At 40.8% G+C, this 26,605-nt stretch overlaps 2 protein-coding genes across 5 annotated transcripts in view; one reads left to right on the forward strand and one right to left on the reverse strand.

Moving 5' to 3' along the window:
* LOC115582649 (neuronal acetylcholine receptor subunit alpha-7-like) overlaps nt 1–11,127 on the forward strand; it is a 62,447-nt gene extending 51,320 nt beyond the window's left edge. The window contains exons 7-10 of the mRNA XM_030418730.1: nt 2,123–2,317; nt 2,855–2,941; nt 5,238–5,347; nt 6,133–11,127. Of these exons, the coding sequence (XP_030274590.1) occupies nt 2,123–2,317; nt 2,855–2,941; nt 5,238–5,347; nt 6,133–6,735 (995 nt within the window). The 3' untranslated portion in view covers nt 6,736–11,127. The remainder of the gene's footprint in view (nt 1–2,122; nt 2,318–2,854; nt 2,942–5,237; nt 5,348–6,132) is intronic.
* A 7,136-nt stretch (nt 11,128–18,263) lies between these two features.
* Nucleotides 18,264–26,605, reverse strand: part of dnah6 (dynein, axonemal, heavy chain 6) — a 57,588-nt gene continuing 49,246 nt past the window's right edge. For all 4 annotated transcript variants that reach the window (XM_030417904.1, XM_030417920.1, XM_030417912.1 and 1 more), the window contains 9 exons: nt 23,341–23,460; nt 23,097–23,218; nt 22,588–22,717; nt 22,239–22,366; nt 21,459–21,644; nt 20,503–20,575; nt 20,168–20,319; nt 18,775–18,997; nt 18,264–18,554 (listed from right to left, as the gene is read on the reverse strand). In XM_030417904.1, the coding sequence (XP_030273764.1) occupies nt 18,451–18,554; nt 18,775–18,997; nt 20,168–20,319; nt 20,503–20,575; nt 21,459–21,644; nt 22,239–22,366; nt 22,588–22,717; nt 23,097–23,218; nt 23,341–23,460 (1,238 nt within the window). In that variant the 3' untranslated portion in view covers nt 18,264–18,450. The remainder of the gene's footprint in view (nt 18,555–18,774; nt 18,998–20,167; nt 20,320–20,502; nt 20,576–21,458; nt 21,645–22,238; nt 22,367–22,587; nt 22,718–23,096; nt 23,219–23,340; nt 23,461–26,605) is intronic.

Genomic DNA, 26,605 nt, shown 5'->3' on the forward strand with positions numbered 1-26,605 from the left:
ACATGCTCTATGGATCGCAGAATGCCAAAGTTCTGGTTGATTTTATTCCAGCCTCAAGTGCCACTGAGCAGCTTTCATAGGAATGGATGGGGCTCTGCCTCTGACACCATAACTAGTTCTCATTATACGTCTATGGTCCTCTACCACTGAGACGCCATGTTGCACTGCCATGTTTCTATGGTAGCACAGAATGGACAAAACCAAACACTGGCTTTAGAGGAGGCCTTCTTTTCTTTTTCGTTTTTTGCACGTTTACATTCAGAGCCAGTGTAGGTGAGGGCGAGCCAAGGGTTATTAAATTTGTTAAAATCTGCAACCTCATGGTTAGTTGAATCAATACATCCTACACACTGGAGGTTTAACAGCAACTACTGTAGCATATCACACCAACATCTCTGCAGTTTTGCAGAGGGTGATGGTTCTGGGTGCATCCATCTTCTTTAAAAAAACATTTTGAGTCTGACAACTAGAAGAGTGTAATGCTGGATAGGTGTATGCTGTGAGTACTTTTTTTAAAACAATACTCACATCAGTACTCACAATAGTCATCTGAAGTATGCACTGGTTTGCCCCAGCTGTCTCCACTGGCTGCAAGGAGATCCCTTCTGAAGGCTATTTCAGATGAAGTTAATATGGACTTTAGCAGTCTGAGTTTCTCAAGGAATCAAGTGGGTATCTTCTAAAGCTACAGACCATTTAGTACTAAATTCCCTCTTTGTGCTCCCACGGACTGTGTTTCCTTGCTGAGTCACAGCAGAGTGACAGTAACACAAAGAGGGGATTTTATACTAAACCAAACCCACCACTAACATTGTAATTGCTTTAGGAGGGGAACTTCTCCACAGCAAATATGAACTGAAGGAACAAATACAGCCTCCAATAACTTGTTCAATGTTTATATGGGCATGTCAGTATTGTATTAAGAGACTTGAAAAAATATGAACCTGCCTTTTCACCGCTGTATTTTGAACTTTGATCCCCGCTATGGTCTTATAATTTACTCTGACCATCTCATTTTAATGCTCTAATCTTTTGTTTACCATATTAATGCAACTTGTAAGTCACCTTGAGCAGCTGCTCAACTTGAAATACGCTCTATATAGATAAATGGCCTTGCTATTGCATCAGTAACTGTTGCTGATGTTAGGCTGTAAAATTTATAATCACGCTAGAAGTGATATTGGACTTTTATGCATTAACTTGACCCATCTTAACTGCAAATCACCTTGGGGGTTTCACTGACAAGACACTTAATGACAGATTTAGTAAAGTCTCAGAGTTTAGGAGCAACAGCTACCAGTTAGTCAACATCCATATTCAGAATACAAAGACTGCTGTCAAAACAGGGGCTGGTATTTTTAAATGATGGAACATTTTTCATAATAAAACTCCTTATTAATGACTCCAAACACTTAACTCTGAACCTCTCTTTTTCTGTTTAGGTCACAAAGCACATTAAGCTGTCCTTCATAGTGATTTTGGATGAGCTAAAATGGGTTGTCGATAAAACAGTGTTGGGGAGATTATTGTTTTATATAAAAGATTACATCATGACATCATTGTATTGTACAGTGTTTGTTTAGGGAGGAGTGCGTTTGCTGTTTTCCAGCGACAAGCTGCATCCGACATGTTGAATAGGTTCATGGCAACATCCTGATCTTCCGTGCCTGGTCTAGAATTCACCTTCAGACACAAGAGATGTGGATTTAGTGGCACATTTGAATGCGCTGGGAGTGACGGATATTGAATCTGTAACATACTGCCTGGTAAATGATGAACCATGTTTTCTTGGAGGCTCACATTTTTTTCCTTTCCCTTCAAGAACTCATTCCAGCGACCTTCAGACCACAAACCTCCTCTTTCAATCACATTTATGTAAATGGCACCAGTAAAAATTGTATTAAAATAATTGATAACTGATCCCCCCCCTCTACCGAGCACGCTTACTGTACAGTGACATCAACACTGAAGGCAGCAGTCACAGCTGAACATTAACAGCTTATTTTACAAGGTCTCATTATTATAATCAGGCGAGCAGAACTGAGGACTGGACCTTCATTGAATCGTTTCTGTGTATTTGACCTCTAACTGATACCTTCTCACCTCTCAATGTCTCCCGCAGGTGTTCCAGCTAAGCGTAATGAGTTGTACTACGACTGCTGCAAGGAGCCCTACCCCGATGTGACGTTCACGGTCACCATGCGCCGCAGGACACTCTACTACGGCCTCAACCTGCTCATCCCCTGCGTGCTCATCTCTGGCCTGGCCCTGCTGGTCTTCCTGCTCCCCGCTGACTCCGGAGAGAAGATCTCACTGGGTACAGGGCAGGACACACACACATCAACACAACCCTGCGCGCCAATGATTCATGATTATAATATACATGCAGACAAAAATGTATCTCTCTCCTCCGCCTTGGTGATCTCAGCCCACCGGGACCCCCACGCCACTGCTAACGCATTTATTCGGCATTGCTCTATGCTAATGCTGACATTCTAGCTGTGAATTAGCATTTCGTGTTGGATTTTATTCATTAGCAGATGAATAAAAGCTTCATTATAAACATAGAAAAGATAATCACCTGGACCTGCAAATGCCAGCTTGTTTCAAAATGCCATTCAGTGAGACAAGGTCAGAGTAAATATACAACAGCAAGTATTCCCTCGAGGGCAAGAAAAGAGAGCGTAGAGTCGAAAATAAATCCACGGCTGCTTTTCCGCCTATTTTGAACAGACCATCTGCATTTATTTTGAGTGGTCTCAAATCACCATGTAAGAGAAAACCACACTGTGATGAAAGGATGTTTCCTCTGTGTTTCTGCTCACCTCCCTGTCTACTCTCTCTCTCCATGCAGGCATCACAGTGCTGCTGTCTCTGACAGTGTTCATGTTACTGGTAGCAGAGATCATGCCTGCCACTTCAGACTCCGTTCCTTTGATTGGTAAGACAGTTAAATGCGCTAATTATCGCTCATTTTGATTCACCTTCAAACACCAGCTTTTGACACATCTCCACAGATGAACACCACTTTTATGAATTTAGCAGCGTAAATGAAACATCAGAAGTAAAAAGCTAACTAGCCTACGCTGTGCAGTCGCATACATCTTGCTACACGGTAGTTTACACACTTCTAATAATAAATTGATCAATCTGCAAGTTGTAGAGTTAGAGTTAGAATAGTTTGCAATGTCAGCCTAATGAGCTGATGAGCCTCTGACCTTTAATGTCCCCAGCAACTTCTGTAGTTTCATTGAGCAGCTGAACCCACTGACTTTGAGACAAGAGAACTAACTTGTTTCCAGGTTTTGTAACTCATTCCTACGGCAGTCTATGCATGTTCAAAAATAAAAAAACATTTGACATTTTGTGAGAAATACATGCTTTCTTGCCAAGAATTGGACGAGACTGTGTCCATAAGCTAAATACAAAGCTTTAACTAGCATCAAATTAGATTATTTGGGGACACAGCTAGTTTGGCTGCTTAGTAAATGTAAACGTCTCCAAAGGTAACTACTAAACCCAACTTGTCCTTTGTTAACAGTGTTAACAAAGGACAAGTTGGGTTTAGTGTTAACTTAACACCCCAGTCTTGTAAAAATGTACCAAACAATATTTAATGATTTAATAAGTGAGCTTTAGAGGTGCTGGTTTTTTTTTTTTTTTTTACCTTCGCCCAGAGCCAGGCTAGCTGTTTCCAGCTGTTTTATGCTAAGCTAAATTCCTGGGTCCAGCTTCTTATTGAATAGATATCTGTGAAGGTGTGTTTAGACAGAAACGGAAACATCATTCACTAAATATGATAGCTGACCAGCTTTTTGAAATCTGTATTGATTCTCCCAACAACAGCTGACGTATCTAATGTGCAGACATTAGCGGTAAGCTAGCTAGAAACTGACGAACAAGTAGTGTCTGTAGGAGTGTTTGTGTAGCCTAACTTATTTTAGTTTTTTTTGTTTTTTCCCTTCAGTCCATCTCCTTTTTCTTCTGATTACTTCTTGTCTCTGTAGCGTATATTTACGAAGAAAAAAGCCCCAGGACAGGGGCCATTTTCATTTACTGTGAATGCAATTGTTCCGGTACAAAATAATCTTTCATTTTCTGTTCGCACACAACCAGACAGTGGTATTGATCTTCTAATCTAACTTTTGGCAAGAAAAGTTAATATGCGCATTTTCCAAAATGTTGAACTATGCCTTTTTAGAGACTACATTTAATCAATCTTATAAAATGGAATGATATATTGCAGAAGGGGCAGTTTTCGATGTTCAACCAATCATTAAAAAAAAAATAATAAAATTGCTGTACTTCACTTTTTTCTCCCCAACTTGCACCAGCCTCTGACCTTCATTAGGAAGCTTTTAGCACATGGTGGACAGGCTACGAGGTGCTATAGTAGGGTCTGCCAGAGATTTTTCATCATTTCCTTCCAGCAGCCTGCTGGAAAAGTTTCGGTCTTCACACAGACTCACTGATATGTTGTGGCTGAGACGGGAAGGGGGCCGGGTGTGGGAGGCTGCTGAGGCCGGATGTGAAGAATACCCTCTGTGTAGAAGACGGGCAGAATTGCATTGTGTGAGGTCACACTGATACAGACCAGAAGAGACAAGGCAGCCGGCCATGAGATTGGGGGGGGGAGGCTGCAGACGGAGATGCTGCTCGATATCATTTGGCAGCTCAGTGATGTAAAACGAAGCCATTAGCAAACTCGCGTTTATTGGAGTACACATATTAACACACTGCAGCTGGAGCAGAACTGATAGACAAAATGAAATGCTCCTCACCTTTCACTCTGACACGTTTTCACACTGCTCCAATTATACTTTGGCTTTCTTTTGGAGAGCTCGCTGACATCACAGCTGGATCAGGATAAAAAATGACATCTTTCTTTCAGAGGGGTGTATGTCTCATGTGTGTTGACAGGGTAGGGTTGTTGTAGCATCAGTGACTGCCAGCTCTGTATGTGTTTTGCTTGTTCTGTAAAAAATGTTAGTCATCCTCTGACCGGCCCCTGTGGCGTTCTGACCTTAGGTTTGTTGACAGGCGTAGACCCTCCACTGACTAACCAGCCGGTTCACTGACTTTGCAACATTTTTCTGCAAAGTCATCATGCTTCTCCTTTTACTGTGTGTTGCATGATGAGCATTTCATTCAAAGCTCACAAGTAACTTTCAGAAAACAGGCTGAGAATTTTGACACACCGTATGAATTGCTCTTTATCCCTATGAACTTTTTTTCAGCTCAGTACTTCGCAAGTACCATGATGATTGTGGGCCTGTCTGTGGTGGTGACCGTCCTCGTGCTGCAGTTCCACCACCATGACCCCCACGGCGGGAAGATGCCTAAATGGGTAGGTTAATATTTTTAAACCCACTAACTATCACTACAAACTTAAAAAGAGAGATTAGCATTGGTTCAAATGACCTTTACATATTTGTACATTCGCCTACTCATCTAGGCTCTTAGTAGGCTACAGATCCCATTTGTTGGAGCAACGAAGTGACATTTACTCGATGGTTTGCAAAGGTTGTCTCAACACAAAGTTTAACTAACAGATTCATTATATCTTGAAACAACACTTCATTTTATAGGTCCCATATTGTGCAAATGTTCACGTTCGTACTTCTTTTGGGGGGTCGACTAGAAAAAAGTTTATATGCTGTTCAGTGTTCAAACACATTTTTCTTCTCACACTGTCTAGTGCTGCTTCACCTCTATTCACTCTCCCTCTGAACACTCAATTTAAATGTCTAAACGGTCTTACTATAAATAATTTCTAAGAAAAGGCCAGAATTCTAAGGAAGTTCCAAAAGTAAGGAGGGGCAGAGCTCAGAGAATTAACTTAAGGTGGGAATTTCTCACCAACCTCTTACCTTAGGTTGACAAAGCTTTTGATTAAATGTGAGTCTACCCCTACACTTAGGTCAAAAACACAAAAGTACTTCTTCACAGCAGCTTCAAGTGTTTTCTAAAAACCCATAGCTGATGTGCACCGCAATGTAGCACAGGAAAAAAAAGTGATTTTTTCTTTATACTTAAGTGTTCTTGCCTCTCTATATTCTCACTCTACCATCCATATCTTGATCTAGAACTCACCATCTTCATCTCTCCCCCTTATCGCATCTCTTCATCCAGGTCCGAGTCATCCTACTCAACTGGTGTGCCTGGTTTCTCCGCATGAAGAAACCTGGAGAGGAAAACAAAACAGCCGTGAGCTCCAGTACCCCTGCAAGCTACAAGTACTCCACCCACCCTCCTCCTCCTCACCACACCAGCACCAACAGCATCCAGATGAGTACCATACCGGGGCAGGCGTCTACGCAGTCCACCACGACCAACGGGAGCATGAACCTGTACTTCGGCTACCACTCGATGGGCACGGACAACCCTGCTTTCCCACCAAGCACCGATTCAGGTGTGGTGGTGTGCGGCGGCGGCGGTGGCGGAGGCCACCCCAACGGCTCCTCCCAACACGAAATTCTCTCAGAACACACGCGGACTCTGCTGCTGGAGCAGGTTCCGGAGATTTCCCGGATCCTTGAGGAGGTGCAGTACATCGCCAGGCGCTTCCGGGATCAGGACGAGGGAGAGGCGATCTGCAGCGAGTGGAAGTTTGCAGCGGCGGTGGTGGATCGGTTATGCCTGGTGGCCTTCTCGCTCTTCTCCATCATCTGCACCTTCACCATCCTCATGTCAGCCCCCAACTTCATCGAGGCTGTTTCCAAAGACTTCACATAAGGCCGATCTCTTCCCTCTCTGAGAGGTGACAGAGAGACGGAGCTAACATTAGAAGTCCTGCTAAGTTTAGAACTGTGCCACGCGAGCCTCTCTGCCACAACTATGTGAAGCCTCACAAGATATTTGAAAAGCATAGTTACATCTACAGTACATCGAACCAAACCTTTCCCTCTATCGTCACACATCTCTTACCAGTATATGGCTGTTTAGGGTAGGTGTGATTTTTTTCCCTTTTCAAAGTGGCTCTCCCCCAGCTAACACTGTACATACAGTATGCCATGTAGGAGGTTGAGGCTACATATGGTAGTTAATGATGTAGAAACACACACTAATGCACTTTTCATTTGTATCCCTGCTGACATCCTTTACCTGCCACCCCTTGGTCTTCACGTCTCATCAGAATTTATCGTTAACACTCTTTCTCTTCCAGCTCCTTGTTATCTGCCACTTTTGTCAGCTCTCATTCACTTCCTCTCCCCACTGTAGCACTTCTCATCTTCGTCTTAATGTTTTCAGCAGTTACAGACAGTACAGTCAATAGAGTTCAATTAAAAGTCTAGTCATGTTAGTTTTGTATTTTGTAAATAAAACTACATCTTACTTTATTAATGTGTTGATGTTGAGATTAAATCTTTTTATTAAGTTGGTGGACTTACTGAGAGCTACCAACATGTTAACTCACAGCACTGTACATTACACGTCTTGATTCATCCGATGATAATTGTCTAGATTACTCTTATTAGTTGTTTTTGTATATAAAATGAAAAATAACGAAAAACGAGTCCCTGGCGACGTATTCTGATCACTTGTTTTATCTGAACATTTCAAAACTCAAAGATATTTAATTTGCTCTCCATTCCTTACATTTAAGCAGCAGGAAAATGTGAATGTTCGTAAGACCATAATCACACAGTGGCCATTTTCTTCTGGCGTCACGCACAGGATGGGAAGCTTGAATGCTGGGACTTCGTTATGCTGCCATGTTCTTGGTTGCAAGTTGTATATACACATGAAAATCTGGCAAATTGCTATTTCACAGATTGATTGATCAAGAACTGAAAAGAGGATGAATATTTAAAATCTGAAGGGACATCGGGCCTTCTATCAGTTAAAACAACAATTTTGATAACCCATTAGCTAACGTTAACATTCAATAACTTCCTAGCTAACACCACTGGGTTACATCCAGTGTGTTTCACTTCCAGGCTTAAGTAAATGTGACTAAGATGTGTGTTGATATTAAAATTTATTTACACCTTTTGTATTGTATCGTGACGCCATCAAATAGGAATTAGCTGTGAAGTGGTTGAAAGCTAACATTCGCTGAAGTCTAACTAATTTGTATTTTGAAACGTGGCCCAAAGTCCTTCTGGATTTTCACTTTCCATCATTTTCTCAGTTCCTGATCAATCAGTATGCAATGAAATGGTATCAACCTGTCAGATTCCCTACATATACGACTATACTGCAGGAACTCAGCTGTACAACATTGGAACTTACCACCCTGAGCACGATGGTTGCTGAGTAAATATGGTCTATTAACTTCCTCTCCATCGACTATTCCACTTATTGACGACTCATTCCAGCTCTACTGTTTCCTCGCCCTTCTTTTGTTGCCACTGATATTCTCATTTCTTTCACAGCTTCAGGTTCAATACCCATAAATGTGAATAGAAAAAGTTTCACCATTACCACTGCAAGTCGTACTTTAATGGTGACTTTACTTTTGAAGACAGTTATTAATAAATACGTGAGGTGATTTCAGAAGGCATATCCCAACTTTGCCACTTCCCTCGTGCTTAAGAGTATATTTAGTGTGGGTGCACTCTTGCTCTGTGTAAATGTCTCACATAAATTCACAGCGCATTTATCTTTTGAGAGTTATTCAGTATTATCAGACTAATGTGCTGGTTACACAATGTCATGCTGTATTAGGAGAAAAAACTCACAATGAAGATCACAGTGAGTAGTGACTGAAAGACAATATTTGTTTTTGGGAGGGATTTTCAAATTCATTGTGGAGGGACATCACCCCAGTAGAGATGCATTTGGTACTAATCTTTTGTAGTGCCGAGAGCTTTGTGTTTTTACTCCCCAATATTCGGCGAAAGGCAAACACTTTCTTCTCTAATCTCTAGCAACAACATGCAACAGGGATTAGTGGGTGACCTTATGTAACAGATTTGTGTTAAACCTTGTCTCTCCTCGCTACCCCAAGCGTCCCCTCTGATCCCCTGCAACCTCGCTGGGAGAAGGCACATGTGAATTCCCCCTTTTGACGCGTACAGCTGAGCTCGCAGAGTCCTGCGACTTAGCACTCGGCCATTTTCAAGTGGAATTTTAGGCGGAACCGTGAGACTGCTGCAGTAATACTCACGAAAATGGAATTCATGCTGCTAGATTCAATCAATGGGCCGAGTACCTACAAATAGCAGCCACCAGCTGACAAGCTTTCCATTCACTCTGTGACTCCAAGACTGTAAAACATTTAAATGTCATATCTACGTGGACTGGCAGGAAAAGGTGAGGTCAATCTTGGCTGAAATGCACATGCAGTACTCTTTCACTTTGAATCATTTTTTTAGATTCAAAGGTACAGTATGTAAGTATTGATCACCTGTCCAATTTATACTCAAAACCTAAAAGGAGGCAGGATGTCACTGGACTGACCACTAAATATAATGTAGTGTTTACATCGCTAGCACAAGAACTTTTGAACAGGACTGGTGGAGAACTTCAGTAAATATCTCTGCATCACAATACGTAGATGTCATAATGTCAAAACTTCTTATTATTCACACCCTGCTGAGATTTAGAAAAAAAAAAAATGGTTTCAACTTAAATTCTATAATAATCTTTACACTCTAACCAGGAATGTGATATTTATTATTGTTTAAATATCACAAATTGGTAAATTGTAAATTGTTGTAACATTAAAGGAGGAATTCAACATTTTGGGTTTCCTGACCAGAGTGAGACGAGAGGATTTATACAACTCCTGTCTGTGCAGTAAGACGGAATGGGAAAACGGCAGGGAAACACTAATGAACAAAATGTTTTGATTTTACACTTGGGTTATGGATTACACAAAGGTTTCATAAAGGGTTTATCTGTGATTTTAGTACAGTATAGCTGCAGTCAATTCAATTCAAAATACTTTATTTGTCAGCAGTCAGTTTGTAAGATTAGCACAAAGACTGGAAACAGAAGGAAATAATATGCAGACGGATGCCAACTCATGCTTGAACAATAATTATAAAGCTAGACCCAGCAGCCGCTGTAAGCTTAGTTTCGTTTAGCATAAAACAAATCGAGTAAAGAACCAAAAGAATAATCTGAGATTTAACGGTGCTGAAGCATGAATGTTGTTACCTTTGGACAGAGCCAAGCCAGTTGTTTACCCCCAATTAGCTTGTTAGCTGGTCGCTAACGTAGCTTCATATTTTGAATGGGCAAACATTGGCTTGGTGTCAATTTTCTCGTCTAACTTTTGTCAAGAAAGCTAATAATCATATTTACCAAAATGTTGTTCCGCTAATGTTGGTCCATATATCATCCCCTATCATGTAGATTGAAATTTAAAAGGATTACTGGAGGTAAAGAGGTGAACACTAATAATCAGAGATAACCAAACTGTTTTTTTTGTTTGTTTTTTGATTTTTATCCAAGGAAATCTGTGCTTGGTTTGTTTTTTTTTGCCTGTCAAAGTACATGTGGACAGAAGAGGGAAGAGGGTCTTAGATGCTGTTAGCAAGGATGAGTAACAGATCGAGGAATAATACAAGACCATGATCACTGACTCATCTTGGAGAATAAGAACAGTGGGGAAGGAATGAATCACATGAGACGGGGGAATGAGAAGTGTCATCAACATATAGTAACGTGGACTGACAACTGATGACAGCCAATTATGTTGATACCCTGTGAGATAACCTGACCCATTTCTATTGTTACTCACTCATGCTGATGTTTATGGCACTGAAAGATTTCATAGTGTGTCCAATGAACTCTCAAATGAGAGTGTGCTGCAGTTTTGAGAAGAGAATTAGGTGTTCAGCGTGAAAGACATTCTGCAATTCACAGGTCAAAGCTGTACTGAAGCTAGAACCACATTACTGGTTCCTAATAGCAGAGCAAATGTGATATTCTATGGACTGACATTGAGATGTACATGTAAAATGAGGGTGTGACTGTTTGCTTTTGCCATGTCACCACCGGCTTACTTTTCTAATCACCAGTGTTGTATATTTGTCAACTTGAGTGTCTTTTTTTCTTTGTGGTCTGTGCCTCTCTGCTCAGTATGACTCATTCTCCTTTGAAGGATGTACATAAAGGTTCACTGTACATGACTATTTTGAGAAAAAAATAAAGGAGAAATGTGTTATTTACTGGCATTTGAGTGGCTGGCATGCTACCCTTCACTAAAGAATACACTTGAAAATGCTTTCACTCACCAAAGTTGTCAGACGAGCCTTGTTCCTTTCTTTAAGTGACTGGAGTTCGCTGACAGGAAAGCCTTAAGGACCACTAAGTTAATGCCATAATATTGTTCACATACAGTGTGGTAATAGGATATGTGACATTTCACAGCTTAGAAAATAAACAGGCAGAAAACATTTTCTTACTACAAGCTGTAAAGTAGTTTTACATTTGGGAAATATTTGTACATTGCATTCTGAATATGGATTCCATTTTAAATTTCTCTGGAGTAAAAACAGAGCTGGAGCAGCAGCTGGTTAGCTTAGCTTAGCACAAAGACTGGAAACAGGTTGAAACAGCTAGCCTTCTCTGTAACAAAGGTACGAAATGCACCTTTTGTTTAACATTCCCATTTGTTTAATTCGTAAAAAAAAAAAGTGTTACCCTAAAACAATACTCGAGGAATCTACCTGTGACATTAGATTTCGTTTTAGATGGAGCCCGGTTGTGTCCAGTCTTAGCTAGGCTAAGCTTACTGTCGTTTGGCTCCATATTCATACTGAATGGAGAAACATGGATGCACCAGAGGGTAAAAATTAAATGTATCTTGAAGAAAATTATTCTAGAGTCATAATGTCTCATTTCACAGAACACTTACTACATTTATAAAGCAAGCTAATGTAGCTGCAAGGACTTTGGTATGACACATAAAAAGGGGCATCCATATGTCCGTAAGACAACACATTGGGAAGCCTGTTCATATTCTGCATGAAAACAGTTATGCTAATTAATAAATCAATTACTGGATTTTATGATGTGTCACAAACAACTTGACTTCACCATAGTGAGTCTCTTCAAAAGAGTGTCTAATGGTGCGAAGGACAGAGAATAGACCTTATTCACATGGCGGCCATTTTCCTCCAACAACACGCTCAGGGTTGGAAACTCGAATGCTGGGATAATACAATGCTGCTGTGTTCTAGGTCACATTAACGTAGGTAATCTGGCATGTGAATAAAAAGATCATGGATAGTAAAAAAATCTGTGTGCACATTCAGCCATATTTAAAGGTAAAACAACATATGTAATAACTCATTAGCTGTTATTACCATTCAACAACCTCCTAGCTAACATTAACGTTTGATTACATCCTGTGCGTTTCACCTCCAGGTTTATACAAATGTCTCCAAAATGTGTGTTAATGTTCCAGAATAAATTTACACTTTTCCTACCTGTATCGCATCAAAACAGTACTGTATGAAACAGTAAAATTAGCTAGAATGTGGTTTAATGCTAACGTTAGATGTTCTCTATCAGATGGTATTTGGTTATCAGACCTGTGGTTTTACCTTGAAATATGGTCTGATGTCCCTCTGGATCCGATGTCTAAGTTACAGTTTACTAACCAGTCAGAAAACACTGAAATGATAACAATTCATCAGATAGCCTAGGTGTGTATGACAGCTGCATGACATTAAGATCTTCTCCCCCCGAGTGTGATGTCAAAGGAAATTGGCCGCCATGTGAATATGGTCCATGACAGCTGTACATGCGAGTCACATTTATCACCAAGCACAATTGGCTGGAAAGAAGTTGTATGTGACGTAGGCGCCATATTTTGCCATCCAGATCATGTCAGGAAATGAGACACTGTAGAATGAAACCATCTACCTATATAATTGTCAGGCAATAATGTTATTGTACATCAGGGTAACTTTGGCAATACTGATACATGGTATGAAGGGCAAAATTCTCCTAAGAATATGATCATTATTGTACATTTGCCAACGATCTTAAAATGTCTGCAATTCATCACTATTTCTTTAAATCTGAAATCTCCAGCAAAAGTTCCTGATGTAATAATTTTTTGTACATTGACTAGTTCAGTGCAAGCCGACACAGTGTGATAGAGATGTCACAGCTGAGCACAGCATCTGTTGATTTATGAAACCAGGCAGCTCTCGGTATTGATCCTTTTTATGTTACTTGCTTTCTTCGGGAGAATTGACAAACAAGAACTGACACTTTTTCTATTTTCCAGCACTTTCTCATAGCTATTGCAAACTATTCATCTGCCTCTAGCTCAATATTTACATCTCATACACTACATCAAAACGCTCAGCGGTTTCTGTCAAGGGGACAGTATTTATAAATGGTTCGTGGGCGTTGTCTCCCCCATAATCTGCTTTTCAGTCGTGTCGCGTGGCCTGGTTTAGTGGAGTTAAAGTTTTCGGACAAGTTTTCAGACTTCGGTTTTTGAGGCTCCCTGCACCCAGAGCTGACAGGTTAAACATGAGCTCAGATAAGTAAACATGTGAGAGTGAGTCTTCAGACAGCAAGGCTCAGTGGCATTTCTCATTCCCCAGCAGGAAATAAATGATTGAGATAGACCAAGTCAGGAGGGATCCAATCTCCTTACTGTCTGCGATATTAGTTTGGACATTTGGCAGCACACATCACACACCTGCACACACATGCACACACGCACACACACGCACACAGAAGCACACACACGCACACACGAAATGCTGCTCAGCAGAGTGACGACATATTCAAATTGGTCAAATCTAATCTCAGGCTTCACCACATGCAGACAGGCAGCTGTTGCTGGCTGGAGCTGCACATCACTGTATCACCCCGTGCAAGCACACACAAATGCACAAACATTTTATTTGCCAACAGGTCGAGCTGACAAGGACAAGTCGCCCTTCCAGACTGTCCCAATGTTCCCTAATTCTGGACTCAGGAAGGTGCAGACCACCTTGTAAATGACGGGGGGGAAGGTGAGTTATTCATCCTGGTGAGTAATGTTTTCACTCTTCGCTGGCGTTGTTGGTACCAGGTCAGCTGGAACAGATCTCTGTGGACTTTGTTCAGTTTCTGTAAAGACCACACACCTGCCCCTCCTGTTAGATCTATATGGCCGTTTGCTTTGTAGAATATTTGGCTGCACGCACACACCCTTCTGGTGATCAGGTGGGGACTCGCCGACCACCTTACACTTCATATGCATCAGACAGTGTTCACTCTGACCTTTAACTTAATTTGAAGTTATATATGAGCGAGATCCGTCCTGTCATTTACCTACCTGCTTGTTCTGCATGCTGAACACGCTCTTCTAAATCGTCACGACTAGAACAGGACTCAAAGGCCTTTGTCAAGTCTTGGAACACTGGAATATTTTGGACCGCTATGTCACGAGGCAATTTGTCAAATTTCGACAAGGGGGACGGACCGAGTTCGTTTCATTAACCCCTGACAATGGGTTCTTTTGGCGTCAGAGCCATACTCGGCCGTCTAGAGACTGTCACAGACGTCAGTCAGATCAAAATCAATCAAATTCAACTAAACAACCCTCTGTCCATGCATTCTCTCTTCTGCAACCACTTGGGGGGGTAGTACCAAGGGGGAAGCATTTTGATCATTTCGCCAACAAGGAGGAGGGGTTTCCTCCTCATCCCTCATCAAATCGCCAACTTGTTATTATCAGTCCAGGGCATAGATGAGAAGGTTAAAACCTCATGCTGGTGCGCTGAATGTTAAGGCAGGCCACGACAACTAACAGAGTTTGTAATCTTAGCATAGTTTAGCTTATCATAAATAGACTAGGCCTTCTGGAAATTGGGAAACGGTTTGTGTAACCCGTACAAAAGATGGAGTAATAAAAACAACAACATATATGTATGTGTTTTACAGAAGATTAAGATCGGCTACCTGTTAACTGGTTCTATCAGCCTGACCTCTTCATGAAAACGACCATGTAGGTCTACACATGAATCAGCTCATTACGACCCATTTTAACATTTGTTGTTGGGCCGCGATCTTTAGCAGCTGTAGTAGTTTTTAGGGCTTTAAGAGAGGAAGTGAGGAGAAGCAGTAAGGGAGGGTTGTCAGGGATGGTGGACGGATTAAACAAGGTTAGGACTTTAATTCGGGAAACTGCTGCTAAGCTGCAACGGTCAAATTGTTTTGGGAACGGTGACAGTCGACCTATTCAGTTGATTAGGCATGACTGTGTTGGTTTCCAAGCTGCTGCTGCAGCTGTATACAAAATGACACATTGTGGTTTTATGGGGATATGTGCTTTACTATTAAACCATTACACTTAATCGTTTCATTTGCTTTATGCTGAGCTAAGTTAACTAGGTTGTTTCATTTTAAATGTACAAACACGATTTTCTTGTTTTCTTATCTAACTCACGTGTGTACATCCCAAAAATGTTGAAGCGTTCCTTTAAATCCGTCAAAGCAGTCAGGATGATATCTGAGTGGACGTCCAAAAAACCTCAAAGTCACTGTGGCAACTTTTAATGAAATCTATCCCGGTTAAATAACCCGTGTGACCTAGACAGTCTAGTTTGATAAACACCCGAGTAATCACACATTTCCTGCTTAGCTCAAATGACTGTTGTCGACATCATTAAACCGAATTACAAATCACTCCATTGAGAGTGCAAGGCTGACCCACTGCCAATTGGTGCTTTTCATAATTAACGACGTGTCGATTAATTGTCAAACAGAAGTGTTAACAGCTGTCCTGATCGCCCTACAGCTCTTTTCATCAGCCGTGTACACATTCTTTATCATTTTGAATCTCTGCCCCTCCTTCCTTCTTTACCCCTTTGAATAAAAAACACCCCCATTTTTCTTTGGACCCATCTGTTTGCGACATGAAGCATGTCCCCTTCCCTCTGACTTAATCCACGGGGATGAAAGTGTGTATGTGTGTGTGTGTGCACGTGTGGTGATAAAACATTGTTAATCTGGTTTCAGAGTGAGTGGGGCATGTAATCTTATTAACTCCTTCAAGCCTTTCCCCCCCACTTCATTCTGACTTTCATCCTAATAACGGTAGAGTACATTCACAGTTATTCATAGTTCATAATCTTGGCTCATAAAAGGATTGATCAGGAGAAAGGAGGTTAATAAAGGCGGTTACGAGGTCAGCGAACGTTGGCGTTGATCCAAGAGCCGCACAGACTCGTGCATGGGTGAAGCAATGTGTGCACTCATTGTGCACACACTAGTTGGAATGAACTGCAACAAAATAAAAAACGGAAATGAAAAATAGATCTCTGTGCACTTTCCAAATGTAAGAAAACACAGGAGGGACGTTCTCAGAGCAGAAACCCACTTTCGGGTGCAGGAAGTAGTCTGATTTCGCTATCCGTGATTAAATCTGTGTGAAGGTGAGATTAATAAACAGAGAGGTTTGACATGTCCTGATGACTTGCACTTAAATGCCCCCATAAAGCCAGACAACTCATCACCATTTACAGCTTTAGGGAGGCCTTTGCATGCCATGTCATGCAATTGTCTGTGCTAAAGGTCCCAACCTCGCACAAAAATAGACGTTAGCTCAATAACCTAAAGTGCACAGTGGTCTGCACAGTTAGGACAATTGAGGGACAGAGGAGGGACAGCAGAAATATGACATGATATTGGATTGACTTTATTATTTTCATTATCTTATCATTACTTCTAGAGCCTGTAGAACGAATGTAAATGTTGTCTGACATGTGCCGATATGAAAACTTCTATGGAATATAACGCATGAGAAGATTCTTGGGGTACTGCGCTGCACTGATATCAGTTAGGACAATCAAGTCCTTACTGTCAAATATCCTGCCTCTGTGACATACATACCTTTCTCAGAATTGTTTTGATAAACACATTTGAGGGATTACATACAATATTTATGTGTATATTCTGTCTGTATCCGAAACCTGATATCAATTCTCCCTACTCTAATTGTAGACAACTCTGCTTTAATGCTTCTTATAAGGCTACAGTCTCTTCAGTCTTTACAAGAATGTAAATTGTTGTGTACGGTAATTCTGCTTTCCAGCTTCACAGTACAGCTGTAACAGGGAATTATATATACATTTGATTAGGTACATTTTGTATATCCACTTTCTGGTCGACGCAGAACAGAAAGAGTCCACTGACGCAGTGAAGCACAATCACAGTCATCATTTTGTCTCGTATGACTGTTGGATTTACTGTAGTCGGACCCTAAACTATCTTTATTTACAGTGATGCATTTTCAATTCATGAAATGGAGATTTTTAAAGATCATTCCTAATCTGCACTGTTTCAAACAATAACTCCTTGTTAAATTAAACGTTTTGACTATATGTAAAATCTAGCAGAAAAGACCATTGCAATGTTGTGTTTTGATAGCAATTGTTTATTGTTTAATATCATTATTGATTTTTTTTTCATCTCAGAATACAGTTGAATGTAACAATGCTTAAAATCCAGTTATAAACGTACAGGTATTATGAGTATCTGATTAATTTACTGTATGATACATTACCTAAACCCCTATCAAATTATTTCAAGTATTTCAGCAAATTGTTGATAAGGCTTTATAAGTTATCCCTCTTCATCATAGTGAGCAGGAGCTACTGAGTATTTTTTCCTTTTCTGTTCAGTTCCAGGTCGATGTTAAATATAATATTTACATGCCCCGTCCTGCTTGCCTTCAGCGGACCAGTAAGGTGTGGAGGAGGCAGGGTGTGTTTGTGTGTGTGTGTTTGTGACAGAGACAAAGATTGAGTGTGTCTGCACATTGCCCCAGTGCTGCAGTGGGTGTACTTAATGTGTTTGAAGAGCCATATTTTTTGTGTTAGCACTGCATGCCCTAAGTGACACAAATAGGCTGCTGATGTGTGTGGGGGCTGTGGCGGAATCATTTCATCATTCGATGATCATCACTCCTTCTCTTGTCTCAACTCATCCCTCTTAGCTATGCTGTTTTTTCCCTCTTTGAACCATTAACATCCATGTGTCTGGCCCCCCATCTCTGTTCATCCATATATATCTATTCCGTCGTCCATCCCTCCATCTCCTCTCTCCCTGAGGCTACACGTGTACAGTAAATTTCGGTTAGCCCATTCTTCCAGTGACTTGCCGCTCAGCAGTAGCGGAGCTGTCCAGTGTGGGAGTCTAGTATATGGTGTTTACGGCAACAAGACGGTGTGTCTCATCCTCAAAGATGTGGATGTACTGCACCGCTGTCATCGAGTGTCAGCAGGAGGAGACTTTGTTGCTACATATAACTGATAGTAACCTCAAGTGTCCAGAGGAACCACATCAGTCAGCGGTAGTTTTGAAGTGTTTATTACACTGTATGTGAAGGAAGTGCACTTTCAGCATAAATCATGTATGTGAAAATCTTTAGAAATAATTCCACAAAAACTTCAACTTTAACATTAACATTAACTTAAGGTAATGCATAGAACTGTGCATTTTGATAATATTTAACATACATTTTTGGTCTTTAATAAAGACTTAATCATCCAGCTGGCACAGGAGAGCGGAGCCTTTTGTTATCCAATAGTCGCTGGGTTGCTTGGAGGGGAGCATTACCGTCAAAACAAAGTTAGTTGAGTGACCTGGAGGGAGACAAAAATGAGGGGTGAGAGAAAAGTCCAGTCAGATCCTCTATCCATTAGACTGGGCACCAAAAATACCTATCGAGGTGTACTTCCATGCTAAGGTGCCCTTGAGCAAATCAATCAATCCCTGCTTACTCATGCAGCATAAATTTGCCTTCAAATGCAAAAAACAAACTAAAGTGTAAACCAGCATATAAGTGAGTGTCTGTGAGTGTACCGGTGGTGGACAGAGTCCCAGCTCTGGCTGATGTCTTGTACAGAGGAGCGTGATAGAGGTCAGGCTCAGGCACGTAGTTCTGCTGAGGCTCAAAGTGCATCACTGGCAGCACGGCGTTCATCACTCCAGGTAAAGCATCCTCAATCACCATCCTGTCGTCGTCCCAGCGACAGGCATCCAGGAACATACCATGCACGAGCACGCCGTCCTCCGGCTCGGGCAACTGTTGTATCCACAAATGACATGGAGATGGTGAAGATATATAGACTTATATATGTATGTATGCATAGCATGAATAAATATTCAACATTGCTTGACCATCACTGCTCGCTTTGAAAGCTCGGTTACCAACAGAAACAAGCTCTATGCACAAATTTGACCATGGCTTTATTTCATTTTCAGCTGGGGGGTGTAGAGGGGTTGTCGGAATGGTTTAGTGATTTATGAGGTAAGTTCAGGTAAGAGAGGTCACATCACATGTAGACAAACTGGGTTGGATTTCCAATGCTAAAACATTATGAAACATTTTTAAGTTAAACATGTTTGCAGGGACTTTGATGAGAAGATACGTGCCACTCATATTCATGTTCAATAACAATCTGAAGCCTATGCCAAAAGACAGTGATCTGAGCTTAGCACAAAGAAACAGCAGGACAGTAGGAAACAGCTAGCCAGACTCTGACCAAAGGTGACAAAATGCAGCTTTTGTTTAATATTCCCATTTGTTTAATACGTACAAAAACAACAGTGTAAATACGAAAAATACGAAAAAAAAAAAAAATGCTTTTCCACGAGGTTATGCGTTACACTGTTTCTTGGCCGGGTGTAGTAACTTCACAGGGTTTCTTCTGGTTGCCTGGCGACCTCACAAGTATAACAAGATTCCCGGAAGTCACTGCTCACGGCAAAGAAATAATCCAGCGTGTAACATTTCCAACCAGTTATTGTGTGCATTAATTAATAAACAGATATCAATCTTTTCATCTTACTCTAAACAAGAAAGCCACTCAGGGTTTCCCGAAATGTTAAACTATTTCTTTAATGAAATTTTATAGCTCATCATCTAAATTTAAGCAAAGAGTGTATCTGAAGATTAGCTTTAATCTTCAAAGAAAAAAACAAAACATAATGACAGACTTAACTTAGTTTTAGTTTCTAGAAAACAACACATACTGAACAACTGCGTTAAGACAGTACTGAACTGACTTAATGGCTCTGTCCTGTCCAATCTACTATTGTTAGAAGATACCATTACAGTGTTTGCTTGTTGTTGTATTTTTTTTTTCTAGCCTTCCTCAAGATTTCTCCCATAGACATATATGATGTCTGCTGCCCTGATGTTAGCTGCAACAATCATGGATGCAATCTGGGGCAGCCCATATTTGAAACATACCTCCTCATCCATGTCCAGTTTAGCGTTGTTGGGCTGAGTGCGTAGAGCATCACAGACTGCTACTTGGTCTCTGTACGTCGGCACTACGTTGAAGCGGAAGTCAAGCTCGTCGATGGGCAAACTGTAGTGCCTGGCATGATTCTGAAGCACCCCTACAGGCCAGCAGGTAGAGGAGAACACGGACAATGTTGAGCAGTTTAAAACTCACATCGCAATCATGTATACTCTTAAGGATTATTAGAGTGTTCGCCATACTGTAGCAGCTTTGAAATTTGTCTTGGTGCTACGGTTCATTAAAAAAACATGGAAGATATTTTGGTGCTGCAGTGTTTTACCAGCGAGAAAGCCTTGGGGGAAGAAGAATCCTGAGATCCAGAAAGATTTGGGCCGACCACGTGTGATCCAATTCTAGCAAGACGGAGAGAGCAAGAGTGATAAAGGGAGGGAGATGTAATTAGATGGGTGTTTGAATAACTTTTTTATGCGTTGTGTTCAGTGCATTACAGCATCCTTTTACTTATGGGACCTGAAAATGACTCAGTGACTCCACTTCGACCCGGGACAGTGCGGTAGACTCTCTTCTGAGGTAGTGAACATGTGCAGTCTGATTCAGCGACTACTCATCACTTTGTGTGCAAATGCAACTCTCGCCTGTTTGTCCCTTGTGTGTGTGTGTGTGTGTGTGTGTGTGTGTGAGAGAGAGAGAGTGAGTTTAAGTGATTGTGCAACACACATGTTCAGACCAGTCTTACGGAAGAGCAGCTTGAGTCAGGGGAGATGAACCAAGTGCTGAGAGAGGGTGTAAAGGGAGAAGGAGGGAGGGAGGGAGAGACAGAGACAGAGACAGAGAGAGAGATGGTCTGTGCCTCTGGGAAGAACGCAAAATGTTCATGTGTTATTAGTGTGTTTTGACTTGATGAGAAAACACACACACACACACACACACACACACACACACACACACACACACACAAGCAAAAACACACGGAAATATAAGTGCATGAGCGCCAACGCACACACACACACGCAAAGCAGTGTGCATAGTGAGATTTATCTGTTGTGTCAGTGTCCGTGAATGTCAGTGTTACAAAAAGAGACTTGAGCCGGAATAAGGAAGCGAATCCAATCATCATATCTTTAGATTCATTCACATGCTTGTCCGTTATCTTTCTGGAGTCAAAGTATTTTAGAACAAACTATAAACACAACTCACTGTTAGCAGTGCCTATGATGCCCATATGTGTGTGTGTGTGTGTGCGCCCGTGTTTGTTTTTTCCTTTTTCTGGCAAACCTGGAAAAAGGAGGTCCTGAGGGCCAGGTCTCTGACCCAGGAGGCCAGTGGTTTGAGGGAAGGGTAGGCAGAGCTCGACCAGTGGGTGGGAACCTGGTTGTTCAGCAAGCTCGTGTATATACAGTCCATCTCCTCTGACATCAACACCTGACCTGCGACGGACTTCTGCAGAGTGATGAGGGACATCTGGGAAACAAACAAGCACCATACATCACAAAGAGGTGGTGGAAAGGACACAGAGTAGTCATTAAATACTGTTTATTTCTGATGTAAACGATATATTGCATATTTTTTCATACGTCATTTTGAATTTGTATTAATCTAGCAATATAACAATTTTAAACATCTTCATGCATCTTAGTATAACACCTCTATTGGAGTTTAGAAATATCTATAGCTGAAAGAATATAAACTTTGACCAAAGGCGTGTGTTCAATTTTTTTTATAGTTAACTAGTAAAACTTAAAAATAAGGTGCAAAAAAAACAAAGTTGACTGACATGAAAAAAAAGACTACTGATGAACACAATATTGTGTACAAGTACTAGTAAAACTAAAAGAAAATCAAATTGGCAGGAAATGTCTTAAGTTTTAATCTCTGTCAATTTGGATGAATTTGTCAAAAACACATACGGGAACTAATAAAAACGTATTCATTTCAACTCAACATGTTTAAGAATGACTCACAGCCGACTTTGTCAATTCTGACTATTAAAAAAAACAATACTATGGTAATTCTTGCTGCGCCGGTGTGATTATGGATACTAGCAATGTGCATCACCCTGAGCACTTTCAGCAGGTTATTGAATCGGTCTGTCTCTTGGCCCAGCACAGTTTTCAGGGAGTTAAGGTGACTGTTTTCATCCTGGACAAACAGAGTTTCCACTGCCTCATCCATGTCCAGACGTTCTGCACACAAACATACACATACAGTTGGACAAGCAGGGAGATATATCAGAAAGACAGGCAGGGAGAAAGACATGATGGACATTTGTGAACACAGTCATAGGTAATGATACACATTCTATAGAATGACTTTTTTTGTGTTTGCATGTTAACTTTGTTTTTTTTTTAATGTTTTCGTGTGTGTGTGTGTGTGTGTGTGTGTGTGTGTGTGTGTGTGTGTGTACCAGGTAGCTTGGCTAGGATGGAATCAGCGAGCTCGCAGACTATATCATCATTGCTTTTAGCTCCATGGCGGGCTGATGAGCGAGGATTAACATCCAGTATGGTGCTGATGAGAGTCATGGTTTCTTGGCGCTGTGGAGGCAAACACATACACACACAATGTAGCACCTTTGTTTATTCACTGTTTATTTACTTTGCAGTTGCACTCTCACGCTCTATGAATAGAAAATGCTTTTATAACAGTCAATAAACTGTGTGAGCAGCTCCGGATAAAATTATGAAGAAGCTCGTAAATAATGACATTTACAAGGTAAAATGAGCTACTGAACACACTACCCTTTTACAAAACAAATATATAAAAGGGAAGACAATTCATAAAAAACTACATTTACAACATCTGCTGCTGTGATTCTATCATGAAAAGTCTGACAGGAAGACAGGCAGAAAGATGGGGACAGATGTTTGCAGATGTGTCTGCAGATGTTTTGCAGATACTTCTATTGTTCCTCACCTGGAAGGCCAGGTTGGCATTTTCATGCATGCCGAAGATCTCTGGACCATCTGTGATTGGAAGACTCTCAATATATTTCTTATATTGCTCGAGCTCATCTGTCTCTGGCGCACAGTAGATACCTTAAACACACAGGCGAGAAAACCACGTATCCAAAGAAAATATATGAGTATATGAGCATGCACTGAGACAAATGGCCTTTTGCATACACTCACAAACAAACACAGCTTGAGAATGAAAATACCTGAGGAGGAGAAGGTGTAGCCAGGCTCCAGGGTTTGCGGAGAGAAGACGCCTTTGAGGATTGTCCTGAGGCAGCGTTGGTCCCAGGCATCCGTCACTCTGCCTCCATAAGTGATCTCACCTGGGGAGAGGGACACAAAGACCGCATGATGCTATCAGGGCATCCCGGTTTCAGCACCATTTTAGTGCCACACTCAAATATTTCTAAAAGTCCATTGAGAATCAGCACAATACAACACAGTATGAAGCAAACAGTATGAATAATACATTCAATATTTCTGACATTTGACTGTTCTCAGGAGAAAGCAACCTTGAAGAAATACTTCAGAGAACAGTTTGAAAAAAAGGGAATGAAGAACTTGATGTTTGGCACTTGAAAATACAGTGCATACTGTATTCCCTCCTCCTCAGCTGGACAGGTCCACACTACACCATGTCACTCTACTTGAACCACAGGCATTCAAAAATGAGTTTCAAGGAACAGAGCAAACAAAACAAAACAAGCAGAGGTAGAAAGCCAAACTTGGGTAGAATTGGCATGCACAGATACAGACTAGGATTGCATTATATGTATTCATTTATGTATTGTTGTTGTTGAATATCAATAGAACTTTGAAAATGTGCACCAGGCAGCTTAAAACACGCCGTTATTTAGAAATTCTACAAACATTGTGAGCTGCTTATTGGTTTACTGAGCAGACAATCCTTTGCTGAGAGAGCAAACATACTCTGAATAATGATTAAGGTAATTATGACTCTGTTTAAAAAATCCAAGTGTTTTTAAGACATCTGAAGGGGGTGACGAGAGTTATATGAAACGGCTTCAAGTATGCCTTTTATGTGGAAAAACTGACACGAAACAGAAACCTGGGACATCATCCAGTGTTTAGAGAATTTCTTTGCCTGTTAGAGACAATCTATAAAGACATATAAATGACATATGTAGCTACATCACTGAGTATTGGAAGTTCACAAAGACATCTGTCCTTGTCACATGTTGGAGAGAATTAAAGAGAGTTGGGGAGAGAAATATGGAGAGTATTACAGAGGCACTGGGCTGTCCCCAGAGGAAACATTAAGTTGACAAAACAGATTGAAGGCAGAGTTTCCACACCTTTTTAAACATCAGATTCAAGGACTTTTAAAGGACTCTTCAGACCCAATTTCCTCAAATTCAAGGACTAAACACAGCAAAGTTTGAGACATGGAGAAGGACAGGAAGGTTAATTACTGTTTCAACACTGAGAAGAATTATAATGAGAACTGACAGGCTTTAAAGAAGCTCACAGACAACGATTACAAAGTGAAAGAGGCTTGAAATGTGCAAACACTTCTCAAATTACCTCATATTCAGAGACCTTCGAGGATTTTAAGGATCACTGGAAACCCTTTATGAGTTTAAACACACAGCTACACAGAGTGGAAGAAGACATAAATAATGGTGTGATACCAGTCAAACATTTTCATTCTGCAGTGTCAGGAGTGTCTCCAGTTCTTTGACTTCTTATGTGTTAAAAGACAGCACAGAGGAGCAATGGCATGAAGACAGATAAGAGGAAAGGGACTTTTTGAAAAGACAAGTACATGTGGGAGGTATATATAACAGAGGAGTAAAAAGGTAGAGGGAATTTAAATTTTGTTTAACATTTACAAATCCAAACTTACTGTAAAGACACAGTTACGTAAGACACTAAAGGATGGAGGGAATAATCAGACAAATCTCTGCTGAAGCCTTTAGTAAGCTGCAGGCGTGGAAAAGATGGCAGAGACTTTTTTCTTTCTTTCTTTTGCACCAGAGGAGAGGAACAGCTCCTTCTAAAAAGAGGAAAAGCAATATCATGCTTGGTTTGAGCCCAAATTCTTTCTCTCAAAGAGCGTGCAGCTCTGGCACACAAGGCCTGTTAGAATTAAGGATTAAACTAATAACACAGTCGTGTGATAACAACAATGAGAGACATCAATTTGATGGCGGGGTGGTGCACTCCACTGAGACTGAACATAATCATCTGAAAGTGTAATTGAAAACCAGATTAGGGAAACAAATGAATTTTAGACATATGATCAGTATTGTTAATGTAAGCGATCCCTCCCTCTCCTTCTTAGGAACTTTGAAGATGTCTATTATGGAATTGATATGATCAAATTCAATTGAAAGTTCCTGTGTCCACATGTGTGCCCGGAATATATTATATAATAGAAAGTTAGGCTGGTAAGGATAACCTCTTAAGTTTAACAGTGCTATAGTGTGGTGGTAAAAGAAAAAAAACTGTTATGTGAATTGTGAAATTTACTAAACCATGGATGCCCAAAGAGGGGCCTGTGGACCAAAGTTTGCCTGCCATGAGGTTCATTTTAGCCTGCCAGATGTTTTTACTGAAAAATAAAATACATATATAATTTATAACAGCTGTTTTTTGCTATTTTATCTCATGTAACATACACATACTTTTTATAATTGTACATTTCTGAATTATGAATGAATATTATGAATCATTCTTCCAAATCCAAAGTAGTACAGGTCGAGTGACACTTTTTACAGGAAGTCAATCAATTAAGGGAACTTAGGATCCTTTTGCCATCTTGCATCTCAACAGTAAAATACAATAAGTGTTTGCTTTGGGCCTGTTGACCACCAGTAATCTACAGTTTTGGGTCCCCCCAGGGAAAATGTTTAGGAACCCCTGCTCTGAACAATGCTGTGATCTAATATGAAGTTTTAAATGAAAATAAAATGGAAATTTAAATTTCTATTTAAATGATTTCTGCTCAAGTTCTGAATATATGACAACTTATTTAAAAAAAAAACAAAAAAAATAAACACTTAGTGTCCACAGTATCCAGTTTATTAGGTGCACTTAGCCAAAATGAATGCAGTCTAATCATTAATCTGACGCGCCAGATGGCTTGTTACACAGAACCACCTGTGAATTCCTCTTTGTGAACTGTTTGGAAAAGTGCAGGCGTCTTTACAAAACACTTGGCAGGTGACTGGACAAACTACCGGCGAACTTCCACCAGTCAGATCAATTAGTAGAGCGCTTGTATCTGCGGTTCAGACACAAGTGCATAGCTTGAAGCACGGTGGTTTCCTGAGATTAGATGAGCTTGCAAATCCAACTATCTTGCAAGGTAGGAAGGTTATAATGTCAACATTATGGTCATTTTGGAGGCTGCAGTTTGTGGTGGTACTGAACTGTGTTATACTGTGAGGTGTCTGGCACCACTGATATAAATGAGATGAACACTCCCGTACACTCTGTGCTAAA

This window comes from Sparus aurata, chromosome 1, assembly GCF_900880675.1.
Source record: "Sparus aurata chromosome 1, fSpaAur1.1, whole genome shotgun sequence".
NCBI classification, from domain to species: Eukaryota; Metazoa; Chordata; class Actinopteri; order Spariformes; family Sparidae; genus Sparus; species Sparus aurata.